This window comes from Manacus vitellinus, unplaced genomic scaffold (assembly GCF_001715985.3).
Source record: "Manacus vitellinus isolate BGI_N305 unplaced genomic scaffold, ASM171598v3 scaffold_15_pilon, whole genome shotgun sequence".
NCBI lineage: Eukaryota > Metazoa > Chordata > Aves > Passeriformes > Pipridae > Manacus > Manacus vitellinus.
The window spans coordinates 10,120,875-10,143,959 of record NW_021939122.1 but is presented as its reverse complement, the minus strand read 5'-3'; the positions used below and the strand labels follow the sequence as shown (position 1 = coordinate 10,143,959).

The 23,085-nt window shown below is 37.8% G+C and overlaps 1 protein-coding gene across 1 annotated transcript in view; it reads left to right on the top strand.

Annotated features, from left to right (window-relative positions):
* The first annotated feature begins 479 nt into the window (after positions 1–479).
* Positions 480–23,085, top strand: part of LOC103766962 (gamma-aminobutyric acid receptor subunit pi-like) — a 47,320-nt gene continuing 24,714 nt past the window's right edge. Inside the window, exons 1-3 of the mRNA XM_018068919.2 lie at positions 480–516; positions 9,210–9,298; positions 15,208–15,311. Coding sequence (XP_017924408.2) covers positions 9,243–9,298; positions 15,208–15,311 — 160 coding nt within the window. The 5' untranslated portion in view covers positions 480–516; positions 9,210–9,242. The remainder of the gene's footprint in view (positions 517–9,209; positions 9,299–15,207; positions 15,312–23,085) is intronic.

Sequence of the window (23,085 nt, the reverse complement as noted above, 5' to 3'; positions counted from 1 at the left end):
AAACTAACACTTTTCTTCCAGCCACTCCTAGAAAGACTCGAATTATCTTACCTAAAGATGTCCAGAACATTTCCACAACAAATAGAGATCAAGGGTGGAAGTTTCTACCCTGGGTAGCTGGGATGTGCCAATTGCAAGAAGAAAACCAAGGCAATAAGCAGGAAGTTTCATGCAAGCTCTGCTACAGAGGCATGGCAAACAAAGAAGCCGTGGGGGAGACTTTTATCTGTCAGGGATCCCTCACCACTTCTCTGCCCAGCATCCTTTCCCCCAAACACACTGCAAACTGAAAACGGATGGAAGCGAGATTAAGCAAAGGAGGAGGGGCAGGGAAGGGGCAATGCTGCTTAGAGGCACCTATGGGGGCTTGAGCTACAATGACAGGGGGGCCTTCTCCCTCTGCCGCCCACTCCCGGCCGTGGGCGGGCTCGAACCCGCGTCGCGGCGGCCCCGCAGTGCTCGGCCGGCTGCCAGGCTGCGCGGAGCTCCCGCCGCGGGGCCGCGGCCCCGGCTCAGGTAAGGCGCGCTGGGCTCGGGAACGCGGCACCTCCCGCCGGGAGCCTGTCCCCTGCACCGCTCCTCTCCCGGGGCACTCCTGCCTTCCCTTCTGATCCATCCCCCTCCGCTCAGTTGTGTCTGTTTTGGTTTTGTTGTTGTGGTTTTTTTTTTTTTTTTTTTTTTTTTTTTTTTTTTTTTTAAATTTTTAATTTATTTTTTCCTCTCTGAGGTATGGTTATTTTGCTGGATTAAAATAACTCAGAATAACTCAAATGTCTATTAGTGAAATAGGTCAAATCGAAGAAGAGAGTGTCTCCCCAAAAGCCTTCAAAATCTCCTTTTTTAAGAACAGTGAATGGCACTTGGAGAAACTTCTCCCAGAAAGATAATGTAAGAGCCAGCTCCCATTTCCCCCCTTCTCCAATTCCCTAGCAAGTCTGCACATCTCACCTCAAATGAATATGTGGATGAACAATGTGCTAGTACTTAAAAAGATGTATAATATTTAAATGAAAGCAGATCATGTTGATTAAGCCTGTTGTTGGGCACCAAGTAATGAAGAAAGGGAATACTTGAATTGAATGAGAGCATTTTATTTCTCTAGCAGGCTTTTTTTTTTTTCTAATTATATAAAAAATCAACTGCCTATATACACAATGTCTATTGAAACTTTATAAATATGGTTCTTAAAGGTTGTTCTTCATCATGACAACTCCAAGTAGTTCTAATGACCTGTCATAGAATAAAGCTAAAGAAGTTTGTACTTAAAGGAAAGGAAGATCCTGCAACAGTCACACACTTACCACATGGGAAGATTAGTTAAATCTGTATCAGTGGAAAAAATATCAAATACATATTTTATTGGAAAATGCTATTTGCTTTCAAAGCTGCTTGTGTGATTTCCTCTTAGACTGAATTCCTGATTACTTTGAGCTCAGTTCCACATTTTAGTCAGAATAACTCCTCTGACTTCAACTTTAACGGTACAAAAGTGTGCAGCTGAGCCCAGGATATTTAACTTTGACAACATTCACATTTTTGTGTGGTCGTACAATTAAAAGCATTTTTTCCTGGGATTATAATTTGCTAAAATATATGATTCTTCTGAGTAGTTTTAATTATATTCATTTGTAATTTCAAATACAAGAGCTTCCTTGATTGTAAAAACCCTAAACTGCTTTGAAAATGGATTTTCTCCTTTCTGGTCTTTCATCCTGTTTCACTGCTGAGAATGGTTAGTTTGTAAATCTGGTTACAGGACATTTACCAACTCAGTGATGAATTAGACCTTGGACTCAAACTGAGAAGCGTTCGTTTCAGGACTCAGAAAAATAAAACTTTTTCTAGAAGGTTTCAGACATGCATAACAATAGGAAAACCAGAAAAATCTATGGTTCAAATTCACAACTTGCATGGAAAAAAAAAGGCATCACTGGGGTAGATTCCCTCCTTTCTTCCCCTTTCCCCCCAAACTAACAAGTCTTTGCAACTGCAAACAAAATTAATTGCAGACCAAGGGACTGATTTTCTGTCGTACATCTCAAAGGCACATTGCAAAATATTCAGTGAGGAGAGGAGATGGATATGATTGAGCCTAATCTGCTACCGCAGGGCTATTATTTTTCCCTCACGGTCTCGAGCATGTGTTCAGTGACATAAATTGACATGACCCTCATTCTCCCATGCCAGAGGCTGCATGGAAGGAAGCTGCAGGCACAATAGTTGGGTCCTGGATAGTTTCTGCAATTTGAGACTGTGAGCTTTGCTTAGGCATTCATCAGGGTCTACGTGGGGAGACTCTCCTCCAGGTTAAGGGTTAGAATATTCTAGATCTGTTAACTTTCATAAGGAACAATAATTTAAGCTGACATCAGAAAGACAGGATTTCATCTGTCTTTTCAAATCAAGTTGTTATTTTCTTAATCCCAACCAGCATATTCTGTCCAATCTTCTGGATTTTCAAATATTTATATTAATCATGTCTGTTTTGATAGTGCCCAAACAGAACTGTCTCCATGTTTGCTACAGGCTATAAAACCACGTTGCCCTGCTCTGTGTCAGTAGTGAAGTCTGGTATCAGTGCTGCAGTAGCTCTATATCTGCTCTCAGCCCACACTTGTGGGTAAGCTTTAGAAACCTAGTGACCTAAAGTGCTCACCTAGACAGCTGTGAGGTCTCAGATGGTTGATGGAAGACCACCCAAGCCATCAGTGTGAGCCACAGTGTTTGCACCTCCCTGCACAGTCAAAACCTTTGTAAAGGTGCCTTTGAGGTTTCATTCATCATTTGCAGCCTCTGAAGGTTACCTACCTCTGACTCAACCCAAACCCACTCATCCATTAAACTGCAGGAAAACAGCCTCTCTGCTCTATTGAAGCCACATGGGTGGGCTGTGACTTGTGACTGTCAGACTAGTGTGGCAGAAGATAATCCCTGTCTACAGGATTGGGTGTGGGGGTATCTGAAAGTATTGGCATACACCTTAAAAAGGCAGTGAAAGTCTCAGATTTTAGAGACCTGTAGTTTGGTACAAGAAGACCCAAACATTTGCAGAGTTATGTAGAGGTCCAGCTGCCCAGACAACAGAACTGTGATGTACAGAGCAAAAGATTTAAGTAACAAAGTCTACATACACGTCTAAACAACCATTAAGAACCCCATACACTTATGATTTGTTTGGATAATTACAAACGGCAGTAAACATCAGCCATGACTCAAACACCACTAATCTGCTAAACTTTTGATTGTGAGCTCCCTAATACCATGTTTAGGAACAAAGTGGAGATAGTTCACTGCCTTTTTTAACTAGAAAATAGCCTGTATAACACATTTGCTATAGATTTGTTAATAGATATAAGCAGAGTTCATAATGAGCACTAGCTTTAAACAGTTATATGAACACATTTGTTTCTTAAAATCTATTCTGTGAATGCTTATTACCACATCCATTTCTGTACATTGTTGAAACCTTTCAGTTCAGTGTTATGCTGGTTGGAAATAGGACATCTGGCACTTGCCTCATGAAGGTAACTCCTAGAATTGTATTGTCATCCTAAACACCCAGTTGTTATGCATCTGAAATTCATTTTCCAGAAAAACCGCATAACACTAACAGCATCTTTGCCAGTTATTTCCCAGCTAATCCACAATATGTAATCTGTTCAAAATGCACGGAGTGAAAACAACAGATAAACATATAAAATAATCCTATTATAGGGTATGCAAGTTACTCTAAGGCTTTGATGTTCATGAAATTGATAGTGCAGGGAACTTGGCAAGAAATACAGAGCTCAATCTAGAGCACCAAATGTCTCTAACAATTAGACAGTACTCATATACTTAATTATGTAAATATTAATGGCTAGTCCTTACTCCTTTTGTGGTTAGACGTGCTGATACTAAAAAAAAAATTTAAAATGGCTGCAACAAAAGATTTGTTTGACTTTGATTCTGACCTTCCAGAAGGTGTATTTTGAGGACAGTGATTTTACAAATAATGTAACTTGTACATTATTTGTGACATTGAAATAAGTGAGTTGTTGCTGATACAGCCTGAAATCTTGCTGTACTATTTTTTTTTTTAATAAACAAACATATTTGTGATACAGATTTATTTGGGAAAGTTTTAGACTCTCATGAAATGCCTTATACATATATAAATGATTTTTAATTATGGAGTTTCACTTACAGGCCATTTTACTACATCAGAGAAGCAGTTTTCATTTCTGGTAAATCTTAAATTCATTCTACTTATTTTAACAATATGACCTTCTGTTGTTGAACAATATCTTTGACAAAACATCGCAGAGCATAGAACTTGAGAACATGCTTTCAGATTGGAGTAACTTCCCAAGTGTTTCCTTGAGAAAGTGACACTTTCTATTACCTGGCACATGTGCCAATTGTATTGATCAGAACATTATAGCATAACTAGAATCCAGTATTTCACTTTGAACTATTGCCAGATACAGCACCAGTAGAGACCTAACATCCATCCAATTGCTAACATAACACTGTCATAACAGATGGCTCCTGTACTGCCTGTCTGTTAAGAAAACATGACAAGACAGCTACTTTCCAATCCTACTTTGATTACTTCCCCAAGGAGACCTACATGGTTTATGCCTATGCTAGGCAAGGTCAGATGTGCCTAAGGTTTAGAAACAAGCTAGCTGGTATGCCAAAAGCCAGTTTGTCAGCCAAATAAGAGGGTGCCCCTTGTAATAGGATGCACACACATGCATTTGTCCACTTTCATCAGTCAATTCTCCAGTTAGACCTGGAGTTTTGCTGCTGCTGTGTTTTATTCCTTCTTTCTAATTTGCCCCATTAAAAAAACTCTCTTGTTACTTTTTACTCAAGCTGCAGACTCTGCAGTATTAATCCTAAAAAGAAAAATTATTTTCATGTGTGAAAATTTTGCATTTCCTTCTCTTTCATGATCTGTATATTTCAGGGACACTTAGGAAGTATCACGAAACTACAGCTATTATAAACAGGCATCCAGATTAACAAAGACAGATAGCACAGCACTTTATTCCAGAAAGTGCTTTCTGTTAGTGGCTACTGTCAGTCTGTTGTATGCAGTTGACTTTTCCAAGCCGTGGTGGTTTTGGCTGGGGTAGATTTACTTTTCTCCACAATAGCTGGTATGGGGCTGTGTTTTGAATTTGTGCTGAAAACAGTCCTGATATTACAGGGAAGTTTTAGTTATTGCTGAGCAGGGCTTGCACAGAGCCTTTTGTGCTTTTCACATCACCCCACCAGTGAGGAGGCTGGAGGTGCACAAGAAGTTGGGAGGGAAAACAACTGGGACAGCTGACCCCCAACTGACCCAAGGGATATTCCATGCCATATGGTGTCATGCTCAGAATATTATGTTGGGGGAATAAGGGGTGGGAGATGGGTGGCACTCAGAGTGACGGCGTTTGTCTTCTCTAGTCACCATCACACATGATGGAGCCCTGTTTTCCTGGGGATGGCTGAACACCTGCCTGCACCCATGGCTTTTGCTTTACCTGTTAGATTCTCTTTATCTCAACCAATGAGTTTTCTCACTTTTATTCTTCCAGTTCTCTCCCCACAAGGCAGTAGTGAGTGAGAAACTGTGTGGGGCTTAGTTGCCAGCTGAAGGGAAATAAATTGTTTTCTGTGTAACTTGGAAATTAAAATAGTAAGGAAGACCGATCAGAACAAGAGAAGCCAATGAAAACGGCAATACAGTGTCAAGTGCCAATTTAATAAAAGCAAGGGTAGGAGTGAAGAATGATAGAAGAATCTGCAAGTGACAGTGGCATTTTGGGGCCATATCCTGTAGGTGTTTTTCCTTTTTTTTGTCTGCCTCTCTACTTTTAATCTTATCTTGTAGCTGCCTTCCATTTCCCCACTACCTTTCTCCCACTGAGTCCTCAGTATTTCCAGCTTTCCATCATTTCCCTGCCAGTTGGTTCATATTGATCTAACAAACAGAGGATGAAGTAAAGAATATAAAATCTCACTGGTTACATTGCAGTTCTAGTAGACAGTGCAAGTAGGAGAATCCAAAGCAGGGGAGGTAGTTGTACTTCCCTGGCACTGTGGGTGAATTGCTTCTGACTTCCTAGCTGCTTTTCAGTCAAGCATTTAAAGGCACTATCATTCAACAGTTTGGATCAGGAAGTAAAATGCAACTGCAATGCTAATTCAGCTGATATTCTAAAACCCACCATCTGCTTTTTATTTTAAGATAATTCTACACACGGTTTTAGATGCCTGCAGTAACAGCCATGGGAATTCAGGCATATGGCTACTACCATATGACAAAGTGTATTATCTAATAATTTTTAGTCTTTCCCATGCATCCACTTGCACATAAGATATTTTGGTATAACAGGCATCTCATCCTTTGATTCATTCACACAAAATTCACTTCCAGTGAAATTTTAGGATACTACTACTACCTCTGCCAGCTGTCTGCCTCATCCCATTTCAATCTCAAAGGTTTGTGAAACTTGCATAATTCACTTTTCCTGTCATGCTGAAGATAATAAATACTGAATTCCCAAGAGAAATGCCAAAACATTAGATAGCATTTACAGTCCTAATCTGATGTGATTAAAAGTAGAAAAGTGTTGTTGTCTAATGGTATGAGAAACTGGGGCAGATTTTTTACCTTCACCTCAATTCTTAATGATATGTTTAGAACATGAAGATGTGTCAATATATGTATAATAGTCTGGACATCATGAAGTCTGTCTAGTTAAACCAAATGGCTCAATATTCTTTGCAGAAAACAAGTTGTGTCTTTTTCTAGGCTCTGTGAGAGAGGAAAATATTATGGGTTCTGCTGAACTAGTTTTAAATACCAGTAGTTACATAGGTACACATAAGCAAGAAGTAATCCTGCTGTGAATGTATAGTATTTGACAAAGAAATGCATGACAGGAAAGGTCCAGATGTGCAAACATGCCAAGAGGCAGGCTTTTCAACAGAACAAACCAGCTCAGTAAGCCCCATAAAAAAGGGGCAGCAGAGAAAATGTGTGCGTGCATGCAAGCGTGTACACACATGCAGCAGAGATTTATATATCCAGGTTAAGTATTAGCTGTGAAACCTCTTAAGACTTCAATAGCTGCCCAGTCCTCTTCCGTGACTGGCATGCAGTGTCTCTTTGCAGTGATGCGATGCCAGTTGACATGGCAATTAGATCTCTTGATTAGTATTTCTTGTATAGAAATTACAGATGCTGTCCTTCCTGTTATTTCCACGCTCTCTCTTCCTGAGCATACAAAAGTAATCCATGCACTGTAGTATGGATTTGACCTTTCATATGTTAAAGACCAAAATTCTCCACCCCATCCTCCCATAAAATTGCTGTACTGGATGTTGGTAAAGATCTAAAGGTAAACCAGCTGCTTTAGAAAGAAATCAGTAATCAGCCCACTCCTTTTGATCTTCAGTACTGTAAAAGCTAAAATCAAATAAGTACGGAAATATCCATAGGTTCCCTTAATCTCTTTATAAAGGATCTTCAGACATATTAGGAGCTCATAGTAGCAATTTAAAAGCTAAATGTAAAAGCAGCTTTATGAAGTACTTATAAAGTCGGTAAGAGGCTTTTTATTTTTAGCGTATTTTCCTGTGAGATAAACGTAATGAATGTAGAAAGCATCCAAGCCCAAAATGAGACACACAAAAGAGATCCCACGATCTGCACCAGGAGTGTTACAGAATCAGCATGTAGAGAGCCATGTTCTGACAACACCATCTGCCCATTTGTGCTGTTTTTTCCTATTACCAGCTCTCTTCACGTCTCATGCGTGATTTTCTGTGGAAGTCAGGAGGAGTATATGATTTATTTTGACATTAATATTTATCAGGCTGGTGTATGCCTAAAGTATCAAAGATGCTGAGAATGTTTACTCGTTTTAAAAGCCATTTAAATGGCTTTCCTTTTTCTTTGGAGACATTAACAACTCATTTTGTCACTTCACTGTTACGTAAAAGTCATGTACCATTCACGTGGCATTAATTTAAGTAAATACCACTAGTATTACTCTTACTAGAACTACAGACTGAATGGAAAATTACTTTGGGGTTAAAAAAGTTTGCTAACATTTTGCATTGGTTACTAAAGGATGGTGAAACAAAGCTTCAAGTTGCGAAGCTTCAAATTCTTTACTAGTAGCAATTTATTGGGAAATTAAACTGCAAGATACTCCTGCAAAACTCATTCTGGACACTGAAAACATTATGTTTGATTGTCCCTTCCTAAAACCTGCAACAGATATTTCATTTTTATTTATTAACATTTAAATATTATTTTGCAGATTCTCGGTAGGTAACATTCCTGTCATGTGGGGTTTTTTAGAGTTTTGAAGCAAGTCTGAAAAATAACATTTCTCTGCTCCGATGAAATATAGCAAAAGTGTGCACAGTCTGTGAATTTCAGATCTGTTGCATGACTGCATTAAACTATGGATTGATACTCTTTTCAAGCAGAAGTGGATTACAGAGCTGACAGATTACTTAAAATAACCATTCTGGATGTGAATCACACTGACAAAAGCAAAGAAATCCCATTCAGAAGAAAACATCTTGCCTCAGCCAAACATTCTCAGAATGTGGATGCTTATATATGATTATTTATATAGGGTCAAAGGATTTTTTTTTTTTAATAGCTAGAGGTAGAAGCGTGTCATTTCATTTTTTCTTGTAAACAAAAGGATTAGCAAAGTTACATATCATAGGTATGGATACTACCCATGAACCTGAGATGTTGCTCTTAAACAGCTCTGTGTTCTGTGATGGGGTTATGTGTTTCCATTACAAGGAGTGCACTGACGTGCCAGAGATGCACTCATTTACAAGCATGAATAGGAAAGAAAAAATTCAGTGTTTGCAATTCTCCTGCACATGATTACATTATTTTTTATATATTTATGTATAATATATATATTTATATTTTTAGCAATTTTCTTAATATTTAAAGGACAGAGGCAAAAATGAAAGAGCTATAGGTTACTGGAATGCATGTTCTATTGGTAAGTTAAATAAATCCTGATGCCATCTCTTTTTTTTAAGTTTTGAGAGTTTTCTAATCGATGTGGATATTTACCAATACATTTATAGTAGAAGCCATTCAAGATACAAGTGTTGAAAACCTTGGGAAATTAGTGTATTTGGAAAGCAAATACGTTGTAGAACATTACCTCTGTACCTTTTGTTTTTAGGAGCCACAAGAACTTCTGAAACAACTTGTGACAATGTATAGTCTTAAGTGCTGCAGTCTGAGAGCCCTTTTTCTATTGATCCTCTATAGGTAAGAATTATTTGCTAAAAAATATTATTTCTTCAATTTATAATATTATCTGTTATTTTATAATAAATTTACCTATAATTAGAAAGATATCTGACCGGGTAACAAAGTTAAATCCTCTTGACAGTTGAATCTTGTCTCTTACAAATATTAAAGAACCAGGGTATTAATAACAGAAATACAGGACTGAACTTCATGAATCTCAGCTGCCTGGATTGAGTTACAGATTTTTTTAATTGGAAACATGGATAGGGAAAAAAAGAATGAAATTTAACTTAAACAAATGATCCATTGGATGGAGGATGACTGGGTAGAGAGTGTGAATAGCATTTCAGATGCTAAACAAATTTAGACGAGCACAAGGTCCTTGCCTGTAGCATAGTACCTTGCCCAAGGACAGAAGCACACCGTCCACCTGGATTTACTACAAGCTTGAGATAGTAAAGTCATCATTGTGCACTAAAAGGAGAGTATCTTAGAAAGAATTACCTCTGTAAAATACTGTTTTCTTAGTCTCTGTCGATGAAATTGTGAAGTCTTGAGGAAATCTGAGTTGTGTTAAGCTGGAAAGTGAAAATGATCCCTTCTGTGTACAAGCAACCCTTCTAAAAGTGTAGTTGCCATGACAAAAAAACTTAAGATAGAAATGGAGCACTTAAAATATATTGCTGATATAAAAATGGGGAAAAGTATTCTTTATAAGTAATTCTAATAAGAAAATGTAAGCATGGATGGTTAAACATTGTCACCATCAGCTTCAACTGAAGTATTTAAAGCCTGTGAGCCAATTCTCTATCTAGAATTGCCTAACCTACTTCATGTCTCACTAAATTCCTCAATATAAGATTCAGCCTGAGCTTTAGCTCAAGTGGGTGTGCAAACAGACTTTCACTCAGTTGTAGGGGCAGGTGGAACAGTCTGCTGAAAGGGAGTTTAAAGCATCTACTTCCCCCACCTTTTTCAGTACTATAAAGAGGTCTTTGTCCAGAACACACTTGCTCTAATTCCACTTTCCTTCCTCATCAGCTGAGACTCGCCACATTCTGTAATAACTAGATGACTTATGGCTTAGCAATAATAAAACATTGCTAGGAGATTAACAAAATTTCAGAAGCATCTAAGTAATAAGGAGGCAAAATTCCCCCAGAAGCTCAGCCTGTGGTATATAGTTGCCTTCATTATTATCAGACAGACTTTATGAATTTTCTTACAGCTTCATATGGCTCTGAGTATCCAGAAGCACAGAGTTCATTCCTGTGTAGTATCCATGGGAGTCACCTGAATGCACAACACCTGTTTAGCTTAGATACACGTGCACTGCACTGAGCTGATGTCGTCCTGTTGCACCCAAATCCAAACACAGGCCGAGAAGCAGCTCTGTCCCTTGGTTATCTCACAGACAAGATGATGCTTAGGTATACAAATGCATTTTTCCAGTGCAGAGGTGTTTGTGAAAGTGCTGTTTAAAACAAAAACGATCCTGCTTGGCACTAAAACACAGAAATATTTCTGAGCAATATCCAAGGGCTGAGGTGCACCCAAAGCAAGGAACATGATTTCTCCCCAAGTGGTCCCTTAGATAACCCACCTGTATAAGCTCTGGTTAATGTGTGAAGAGAGTTTCCTCTAGTGAGTACTTTATAATCAGTAATGGTGTGGGGTTGTTTTTTTTCCCTCTCTGTCTCTCCCTTCCTGAATGAGACTTCTTAACTTCACTTTCAGCACTTGACATTAAATTACATTACAATCACATCAAGGGCCTATTTTTAGTATTAAAATCTATATCTGGGGAGTAGCCCAGAAGTATTTTTAATTTTTTTTAAGTAGAAATGAAAAAATTGAGGCAAATTTATCTGAGTAGTCAATAGAACACGCAGTTCAAATCATTATCAGGAATCAGCTTAAGTAAATGTATGCTATGTAGTCCTAAGAAGGGCTCTCATTTGTTTCAGAAAGAGTGTTTTCAAATTAAAGAATGTTAGCCTGGGTTTATGGAGCCAGAGATAGAAAATTCTGTGGGATGTTTACTTCTTTTTTGTTTTTTGACTGAGTTTAAGAGCACATATGTCACTTCAGTGTTTGTTCCTGTATCTGGTAGGTGGTAGCATAATACTACAGTTTCAACCTCACCATTTAACAAAAAAATGGTGACAGTACTGTCTGTTTTGCAGAGAATTAATCAGTGATGTAGTAGATTTTGCTACAGTTTATCTATAAAGACCATAAAAAAACCTTATCGTTGAGCACAAGTATGAAACCAGAAGTAACACCTTTATTTACATCTGTAAACCCTTTTCCTGACAGTGAATTGCCTGAAATAAAGCTTTTTTTATTCTTGTTTTCCTGAGGGGAGTGCTTCAAAAGCTTGCTCAGACTGTATCTGGCATTTTGTTTATCTTCCCTCAGTTCTAAGGTGTTTCTGTCTCTTTCATGATACATAACTTCTGACAAAAAATAGCCAGGAAAAATATTCTCGTACACATGTCTAGACTGTACTTTTGTTTAAAGTGGTGATATATACTATGGTTTACAGCAAATGTTCCCTCTTTCCCCTCCAGTTACCCCATTCTGTTAAGACTCTAACTTGAAAGTGTCTTAAATAACAAGCAGTTGTTGTACCTTCCAAGTTTAGCCAAGCCCATAAAAATACTAAGTTTTTGAGCCATAAGAATAACTAGGGAAAATAAATAATTGCAATTCAGATTTTATGAAAGCAAGCATAGGTCATTGAACCTGATGAGTTAAAGCATTTAAAGCACTGACAGCCCAGAACAGATAGATATTCCCAGCTGACAAATATACGCAGTTTGGTTCTGTAAAAGCATGTTCTCTCCTCAGTGGCTGGAACAGCTGTTTCAAGGCAATTCCATACTTAAATGCATGCCAGTGTATCTCACATACATTAAGAAAATGAAGGAACTAAAACATCATCTGCATTTAACTATAAAACATATAGTTAAATATAACAACAGAAATACTGGGTAAAAGAGAAGCTTAGATGAATTGATGAGAAGATGCACATGCATAAGTGGAATCAATCTCAGCTTTTACTTCTATCCTTTGTGAATGTTTGGAGCTGTGAGCTCACTCTTGCTTAGCAATGAAGAGAGGACATGAATCAAAGAGCGCTTTAAAGGAAACAGAGCATCATCCCTTAAAACACAGAAAAGCCAAACCCCTTAAGGCACATAACTTCTGTAGATTCCTTGTCTTTCAACACTGACAATCTGCTTCTGAGCATCCCCAAAGTTACCAGGATGGTAACACCACACACATTTAGGAGGCATCAGGTTCCACTCACACCTATTGGCTTATAGGTCTTCTCAAAGGTTGTAGCACACAAGGGACAGTGCCTTGTTAATTCAGAGCCTCAATTACTGCACAACATCTTTCCCAGGCCAACAAGTTCTTACTTAACCATAACATTCAAAAGACCAGTGATACAAAGCTACACATCATGTTTTAATGAGGAGAATCATGAATTATCTCAAGTAATTTAAGGGAAGGACTTTCATAAAAAGTTTTAAAGCTATATTTCAGAAAATAGCTGTTAACGGTAATGAATCAGAGCTCTCTACAATTGCATACTGATCAGCAGAATAATATTATACCCTTGCAGTGGAAAAGAAACAAGTTTTCCTTTATGTTTCACAGTGTGTAAGACTTATTCAAGAACAATCCAGTTCTGCTGTGAAATTAAACTCATGCAGGTCACTAAACACTCAGCTAAAATCTATATGTAAATTACAAAAGCCTATATATCAATTAGAAGTACAGTATTTAAGAAATCAATTACATTCAAGTACATTTCCAATTTTAACACCTTTGTGCAACATAAAACAGGTGTCTTTAGATTCATATTTCAACTCAATTTGAGGTGTGTTTGTTTCTTTAGGACAAAACTTACAGGAGAAACTTCCCTTATTTCAATGCTGGCATTACTCAAGACCACTCTTAAGATTGAGTAAAGTAATAACATAGTTCTCTAGCAATACAGAAATAAAAAAAACAGGGACAAAATAAGGGAGAATATAGGACTTCAAATATCTAAACTATATGTATTACAAGGCAGCTAATGAAAAACAGCTACTTCTGTGGGAATAGGGTCTGGTGAGCAGAAAATTACACAGCAATAGCAGCACTTCAGGCCAGTGGACACCACATCTAAAACCACAGTGTGATTTGGCCACGCGCATTCAGTGAGATCATCTTAGCATTTAAGCTTTGCCAGTTTAAGATACTGGATTATTCCTAGTGGATGAAAACCACAGTTTCCTGACAGAACAACTCAAACTTTCTCAGAAACAGAACAAAATTAAAAACAAAAGATCAAACTTTGGCAAGCTACAGAAGACCGAGAACTATAATGCAGAAGAACAAGCAGAGTTTTCAGGAGTAGCTCTAAGAAAAGCTGGGAATAAGAAATTCAGTGAGGATTTAGCAGTATTAAGAAAGACCACAAAATACTGGTATCCCCTTACCTATTTGTTTCTTCTCCCCAGGGCCAAACCACCACAGCTACAGCTCTTGATACCTACTGTAGGAGAGCTAAGGGGCAGAGCTAGTCACTTTTAGTGACCACTCAGTTCTCATGCAAGGAAGTAAAAAACAGAGATCCCCTCTCCTGATAAATATATAGGTCTCTCCATCAGCAGAGACAATGCCTCTGCTTGCAGCCAGCTGAGCCTCAGTGAGTCAATCAGTTGTCTGCTTCTCACCTTCATAATTCGTACCCCACTTTTCTCAAATCATTGGCAACAAGTGGTCAGTACCATTTGTGTTTTAATTAATGAAGAGCACAGCCTGAATCTGTGATGGGTGAGCACACCCTGCTCACAGTCTTGGGGTGCTCACCTTAGGGGTTAGGTAGAAATTAAGAGCAAGGTTATAATATCTTTTACTGTGGGACTGCTTCATCATCAGCATCACGGCTGGGCTTTGTGAACGAAGATTTGGGAAGGGCTTTACCCACATTTGCTACAAGTGCGCTGGTGGCTAAAGAGGCCAATGTGAGATAGACAGGTCTGGTTGCAAAAGGCTGTGGGACTGCTACCTAGAGTGTAACAGCCCCTAATGGCCACAAGTGTCCCCCCACAGCTGCTAACCATTAAGGCCTATAAAAGGTGAAGAGGGATATACAAAAATGAATCCTGAGGGAGTCTGAGTAAAGAGTTGTAATTTTGGTATATATCCTCCTTAGACTCTTAATTCATCTAACGACTGTCATGTCCTGAACCCCCCATGGGACCATTGCAGGGACCCCAGGGTAAAAATGGGGTTCGTAATTCTTTATATTTACTTCTATGGATTGTATTTGTAGCTGTTTCTGAACAAACAAGGTATTTGAATTCTTACTATGCTTCGCTGACTTTGCCCAAAAGGATTATTTCTATAACCTATTTAAAAATTGTGTTGTGAAAGCAGAATTTTAAGAGTGTTTTTATGCACTAGTCTCTGACGTTGGTTTCTCTCTCTCTCTGAGAGCTAAATGTAATGTATTTCATTACGTAAAAAGAAGCTTAATTTTAAATACTGAAATAAACAGTCATTATCTCTTCCACATTCCTAGATTATAACAATAATGCTCTGTTTACAGATAAAGTATTAAAGTAGATTGTTTCTCAGGTGAAGAGTTAAGAAATAATAAAATTTAAAGAAGCTATAGACTTTAAGCTATGAAAGTGATATTTTTTTCCTATAAGAGACTAATGTAGATTATGAAATCTGATATTTTCTGGAATTTTTATTTTACAGTGCTGCAAAATGCTAACATGCATCTACTTCATAATATGTTGTCTGATGGACAGTAGTCAACAGTACCCTTGAAACTAATACAGCATTTTCTTGGAATGTCATCTCTGCTATAGTTGATAATGTCTTTTTAAAACATCCTCATTTTCAATTGCTTTTAGGTCAATGCAAGTTCCTGAAGCTGAAGGAAAAAGTGAAATTCTACCTCCAACTATACAAAAAATAATAAAAGGATACAACAAGTATCTACGTCCATTTTTTGATAGTAAGTAGAAAAGCTCTTTCAATAAGACTGAGCCATAACATAATGTGGTGTCTAAAACTCAGCAGTGAGAGCAAATGGTTTTTTTCTGTACTTTTTTCTTTCTCTGTGTTTTACAGTGACTGGTCTGATTATACATGTTCTATGATATAAGTGTAATAGAAGTGTAATAGCTTTTGTGACTTAAGGTGAAACTTATATATTCCAGGCATTCACAAGCTAAACTTCCAGACCCTGTTAGAAACCTGTCTATCATTCTACGTTTCTTTATGAAGTAGCTGTAACATCTTGCCTATTTAAAAGCATAATTTCCTCTGAATTCCTAAACAATAACTATAAAAATCTTTGATTAAAGATTAGAAAGCTTTATATATCAAACTGTTTCACAATAGCAAAGGCAAATCTTGTTGCTATGTGAAGTATGACATGCGTCAACTATAAGATCGCAAGAGAATTATTTAATAAATGATTCTTGCCTCAGGTCGTAAAGGTCACTGGACAGATATACTGCAAAACTATGGGGGAAAATGAATTGAAAATGTCAGTTCCCTGCATCAGAAGGCGATGGTCACCAAATTGGAAGACCCACATAGTCCACTGCACCAAGGCTGTTTTTACTGCCCTGCAGTGCAGTCAGCTGGACACCTGAAATCTCAGTGACAAACATCTTCCTTGCTTGAGTCAGGCTGTTGCATACACCAGAAATACTGAAGAGTTGTGAGGTGGCATGAAGATCTCTTTCTGGAGAAACTGCAGAACTCTGAAGAAGAAAATATTCTGAATGTTGAAAAGACGCTCAACAGCATGTGTCTGTCAGAAAATAAACTTGCAGGCTGAATGCTAGGCAATAGTTTTTAAGCTAGATATTCAGAAGTGTTCGAGGTTTCAAATGAAGATTTTTACATCCCTCTATATATTGCTTAAAATAATTGACTAAAGAGTTTCTCAAACCATACTGTTACCTCTTGCTATCTAAATACCTGGTTCCATAAAGGTACTCTACATCATGTGCAACTTCTGAATTTGTTTCATAAAAATATTAAGATACATCTATATTTTAGGATAAATGAAAACTATTTCATCTCTTTGTTTTTATGGTAATTGTCTCAGCTGAGGATACAACTGCTATAAAATATTTAATGCTCTAAGGAGATTTTCAGAAATATAAAAGTAACTCTAATAAATAAACTAACCCTTTCTCACTGGAGATAATTCATAATGTAAAATAACTGTGTTTGGTGGCCATTAATATATTTTATTCATTACTTAATGTTAGTACTAGAAATTCATTGGCACTGCTGTGATTCACGTGCTTCGGTAGACAGGAGAGTTTCATTGCAAAATCCTAGGATAGCAATTAAGACCAACAGTAAAGCACTTTTGAGTTACAAATCTCCCTTTCCTCAGGTTTTTTTTTTCCCCCCAACTGTTTTATTGCAGCAAGGCTGTAGTTCCTTTTTTCTGGCTGGGTGCTTTGTTCAGAGAGATGCTAAGGACACTGTTTGCCTGGAAATCCCAGAGGGGCTCAAGCACTGATCAAGTCTTAGTCACACACAGAGCCAGTCTAGCACCTCCAGACAGTGCCAGCGTTGCTGCATATGCTCACTGCAGCTCAGGCATGCAAACACTGCCTCAGAAATCTTTGATGGATCTTTATTAGCCCTAGTGCTGAAGGAGTGAGATGACACTGAAAAAATACATTTTATTGATGCCATTTCTAAATGCACGGTTGTTGGTTTTGTGAGAAATAAGTTTGTAGGAATAATTTAGGTTAAGTCAGGAAATGCTCATCCTAGTTTTTGAACCTGTAGCTTTTTGCAAGATCATTTGGGATCACTTTCCACGTGATAGAGGCATGTGCTTGGGCTGGGAAGTGTATCTATCCAGCCCTAGCCCCTCTCTGTTACTGGCAAGGTGGGCTGCACCTCTCATGAGATTCAGGTCCAGAAGCAGAGCTAGTGAACTACCCAAATCCTCAGTTTAACAAGCCTGCAGATCGTACTTGTCTGTGTGACTACAGCTATGCTACCTTTGTTCCATGTAATGTTTTCCTTCTTTATATGGATATGGTTATTTGCCTGCAGCTGGTGTACCTTGTGTCTGTTCTTTGTTAGAAAGATTTCAATAGAACTGTCTTTACTCAGAATTATATCAATGGCTACAGCACAGCTGTCAAAGAGTTGTTGAAGCCAGAGTATCAATTTAGTCACTGATATCTCTTCTGTAACTTCCCCCTGTCCTATTCTCCCCAAATCCTTAATTTCTTTGGTATGATATTTGCATGTTAATAGTAAGAGACTGACCAATTAGAGATGGATCTTAAGATCAAACTGCTGGTTAGACTTGAGTAGGCTAGTGAACAAGTACATGGTAAAAACATAGAGTGGGGTATTCTGGTGGAGATCATCAGCTACTGTAAAAGCCTGCAGAGTCCTGATATACTCTTAGAAGCAAACTTGTGTTTCTAGAAATATGAACAGAAAAGGATTGATATGCATATTAATCTGGAGATGTGTGTTTGCTGCCTGCAATGCATGAAGGGATTTATATATATGGGAAACTAATATGTGTATGTTGATATGCAGAAATATCCAAAAACAATATGCTAAAATCAGCCTTCTTAAGACACTTGATTTCCTTTTTTAAAATTTATTTTAGGCCAAGATCCCTTTGCTTTCAAAAATATGCATATTTCTGTTTATTTGTGCGTTAGATACGCGCTCATAAATATGCATGAAGAAATTTGTCATAAAACTAGATGATATTATTTGTTGGCATCTACAGTGCTTTGAGCTTACCATTAGCTAATCATAGTGGAACTATGAAATGTGATTTTTATCAAGTGTGAGAGGGCCAGGGGTTAGCTTGAATTTTAGAATAACATAATTCAAAGTAATTTCAAAGTTATTTGTCCTTGAAAATTTTCTTCAGTCAGGAAATGGGAATTTTAGAATCGATGCTTGCTGCCAAGATACAATCATACTCTTACAAAATCAGTGACACTTAACTCCTTAATATTTAGCAAAATGGGGGTTTAGTCCTGAAAAGAAAGCTTTAGGTATAAACAAATGATCATAAAATGAAACTTCATTTCTCCTAAAGCCAGAACAAACATAAATATTTACTAGTCAAGGCAATTTTATGACAGCTCATAAATTCTTAGTTTAATAAACCCTCCGTTTGCCTATTTGTTTGTGTTTGGTCCTTTTGTGCTGAGATTGGCAGATGACTGGAAATTACCCAAGCACATACAACTCAGCTAGTGTCATTAGCAAGGGGACCATGAAGATATGTTTCATTTGAATCCAGTGACTGTGCAAAACAACATAAAAACTGTCTTCTTCTCTCCTTGCATGAATTGAAACTAATGCTTTTCTAGATTTTGAGTCTGGATTAATCTCACCTTATTTTAGTCATCTCCTTCCTTGGCGGTCACCCTTCAGGCTGTTGCTACCCAAGTATTCCAATTTTTGCATAACACAGACTGTCATTTCCATCTTTAAGCACCTAAATTAGGTGCCCAAAGTTGGATTAGTTGAAGCCAGTCTTAGTATGACAGAGGTTTGCAAGTAAAGTTGGCTGAGAGCTTTATGTTTGTCCATGGTGGGTGGCACACACCAGTTGCCAAATCACTGTTTAGTACAGAGGAATCTCAGCTGACCTGGTTATTTAGCTCTGCCATCATCTGAATGTTACTATTAAAAATGTTCTCTTTCCTTATCTATAGCATTTAGTGTCATTCTTAGAGCTGGTTCATCAAGCAAGTCTTCATAAACTGAACACATAGTTCTAATAGTGAAATTTAAAAAAATTACCTATCTAGAATGATTTTAGCCATTCTTTTGACTGGAATGTGACATACACCTATACTAGATATTGCTCCTCAATATAATATCCATCCTATCCTTTTAGACATATATGTAATGCTTCTATAGAAAAGTTGGTGTAAGGGATTTAAGAATGTGCAGTTATTTCCCTTAAATATGCTACATAACCCTAACATTTTATCTCAGCCATACAAGTTGATTTCAACCTCAGGTTTTCTGCTGAAACTGTGTAGACCAATTTTATAACTTTAGCTGCTGTGCCAAGCCTCTCTGAATTAATGAGTAATTCCTGCTGACTTCAGTGAGCCTTGGATGAGGTTCATAGAGTTGTTAAAGGATGCATAAAATGTTGTAAATAATTTTATACAAATAGATTTTGTTCTGTGATTGAACGTGATAATTTAAGTGTTCTAATTAAAAAGAGAGCCTAGGAAAAGGTCACAGCTAAGTACATTTGAATATAGAAGCTGCTTTCAAGTGGTGTAGAAAGGTGTCATGCTTAAATCAGTTATTCTAAATCACATTTAAAAGATTATTTTCCTTAGCTTTGTAATGAGTAATACATTTCATGGTCTTAAGTTTTAAATGAAAGCAAATCAAATCTACGAGTCCAATCTTCTGTGTAAGGTCAGTCATCATGGGGTTTTTTCCTCAAATGCTGTTTATATTAAGTTCTATGAATTTATTTAGATGAAGTCTTCAGAAGTGTACAGTTTACCCCCAAAGAGACCCAGAGATATCACAATGTTAGCTGTGTCTAACACCCTTTGATTTATTGAGGCAAACTGACAGGATATGTGAGAAAGAAATACCAAAAAAATCATCATTTAAAGATGATTTAAATGATTTAAAGAGCATTTTATGTCCCACTTAGCCAATGTCTAATCCTTCAGAGAAAGGCAAAAAGCCCAGAATATGTAAACTTCAGCATGCAGATGTTAACGTAGATTTTCCTTCCTTTTCCATGAAACTAAGAGACACTATGAGACTCACTGCCACCAAACCCAGCTTCCTGCATACAGGACAGTTTGGATTTTGGTTTGGGATTTTTCCACCCCCCAGCCCCTAAATACAAAGTTCTAGAGGCTCTAACTTTCCAACAGTGATTAAGTTCAGTTAGAAAAAGAATCAATTTATTTGAAATTTCATGTTGTGTCTTGCTTCCATCAACTGTCATCTTGCTTTGCTTTGCCAAAGAATGTGCACGACTTAGTACTAGATCCATTTTGTGACATTGGACAAATCACTTCTCTGGCTTCTCTTTGAGGAGCCGAGTAAATGATGTTCCTTGATTTTTATGTTATATGCTCTGATATTAAGCTTCCAAATTTTTTGTCTTCTGGAATATTTCTTTCTATCACATAAACTCTGTCTGCTGTTTGCATATTTTTTTTTTCAAATGTGGAAAACGAATTGTGTCACTGTCATCCCATAACAGTCTTGCCAATACAGAATAGATTGCAAGATAGCTTAATTTTGTGCATTACTCCCCATTGCCAAAGCACAAGATGGAAAGAGCATGTTGAAATGATTATCTGTGACAACCTCTAAATCCTTTTCAAAGGCACTGCTTGCCAAGATAGTTTCTTATCCATTATGTACTGCCTGCATTATTTGTCTCCACATTAATTGCTTGCATTTGGCTATATTGAAATGTGTTTTTTGACAAGTGATTTAACAAGTCTCCACCAATTTTTGTCTTGTCCACAAACTGTACCAGTGAAGCAACATCACTGTCTAAAGGTTATTGATGTGAACAAATAGGATTGAAGCTGATTCCTGCTAGAAATGGGTCTGTCTTTTGATGTCTTTATATCAAGAATTACAGTTGAGATCTGTCAGAAGGCCTCTCTTAATCTGTCCAGTTTCTTAATGTAAATATTTGTCAAGAAAAATATCTTGTGGTGGGAAGTTTAATGCACTGGAAAGGGTCTAAGCATAATGTATCTCTTTATGTAAGTGTTCCATAATACTCTAAACCAAAGCAAAGCTGGCGATCAGAGAGAAAAAAAATCAATTTTTAGGAACCTATAATGAATTATTCTAGTGATAATTTTCCTTCTAATTCTCTGCTAGAGTTGCAGTATTTTATCCAGTGTTGCTGAAAAGATGAGATGTTCTTACAAAAAGCCACTTCTCTTGAGGTGTTTCTGAATGTCAGAATTGCTTTATGTTTTCTTAAACTGAATGAAAAAGAGCTCACACAAACAGCTCAGCACTGCAAGTTATTGATAGTGCCCATCCATTTCAGTGGTAGGTACACGCATGAGGCAGTGAGGGTTACTTTGTTACTACCAAGTGTAACAGGCTGGGATCTTTGCAGTGCTCCAAACTTAATTTTTAGGTATGCTGTCTGCCACTCTTCTGACTGCTTTCCCATATGAGATCACTATGAATACCTATAAAGTGCATAAAGGAACAGTCCCTGTACATAAATTACAGGGAAATTTAAAGTTAAAATGTATGTTGCTTAGATTGCACAGCCATTGCTTAACAAGGCACTCCCTTTGGCAAGCCTTTGCCATGCATTGAAGATTTCCTTCGCTAATGCAGGACAGACTGACTTTAGTTTTTTTCTGAAGGTCAGTAGATTTCTTCTGAAGTTGTCATTGTACATACAACTTCTGCCAAACATATGGAAATGTAGGAACTGGCTGCCTCATCTGGTCTCCTGCCCAGTTCTTGACACTGTCAACAGGAGACCATTCAGAGGAAGTTCAGGGAAAACCCTGGTGAATAATTATGGGCAGACTCATTCTGTTATTAATACTTTACAATTTATAGTGCCTTTCTAAAAAAGCATTTAGCCTCACATGCAAAAAAAGAAATCAGCATTTTACTATTAATGTTGTTCTGATTTGACTAACCGTTGTAGCAAATCAGTTCTCAGCAGCTTGTATGCTATTAATAAAGATCCTTTTCATAGTTATTTTTCTGTGGAACTCCTCCCATACAGCATGTTGCTGTATCTTAGGTGATATAATTTTCTGCTGAGATTTCAGGAGTGCTGGGCTTGACAGACTAGAGCACTTGGCCTGTGCAAGCTGTCAGCTGGGGCTAGTGGAACTGGATGGTTTTGCCCTGACTGGACTACCACTCCTTAGCACTTGAACTTCAAGGCAAGTCTGTGCTAGCACAATGTTTGAGCTTGAAGTACCTCTTAACCTGAGCTAGAGGTCTTGTGGTGTTTGGGAGTCACCCAACACTCTTTACAACTACCTGAAAGGAGCTTGTAGCCAGGTGGATATTGGTCTCTTCTCCCAGGCAACTAGCAGTAGGACAAGAGGATAAAGTCTTAAACTGCACCAGAGGAGGTTTGGGTTAGACATTAGGAAGAAGTTCTTCACAGAAAGAGTGGAGAAGAGCATTGGAATGAGCTGCCCAGGGAGGTGGTGGAGTCACCATCTCTGGAGGTGTTTAAGAAAAGACTGGATGTGGCTCTTAGTGCCATGGTGTAGTTGACAAAGTGGTGTTAGGTCATAGGTTGGACTGACTCCATGATCTCAGAAGTCTTTTCCAACTTAGTTGATTCTGTGATTCTCTAACACAGAGAATCACTGTAATACTGTTGTGTTACTCAGGACTATTTTGAAAAATACTTCAACAGGAAAGAAAGAAGGAAGAGATCTACAAGTTCCTGTTTGTGTGATTCCAGAAGAATTAAACCCTACTTAATTTCAGTAATCTTCTGGGAAAATCAGCTTTTCCTCTCATATGTGTAACAATAGCACTGATGATACTGTAATGCTGTTAGTGAACATTTCCCCATATCTGTATTACCTTACTAGGCAAGGATCAGGTGTTGTTCCAGCCAATAAAATATGATATAATAAAAAGAGTCTGATTATTCCCAGCCATGATTCCCACATAACCATCTGAACAGTGCATTGTCCTCTCATTAGGATGGTTGATCATTAGGCATATGTCTTGCAGGATGAGGCTCCCCCCAA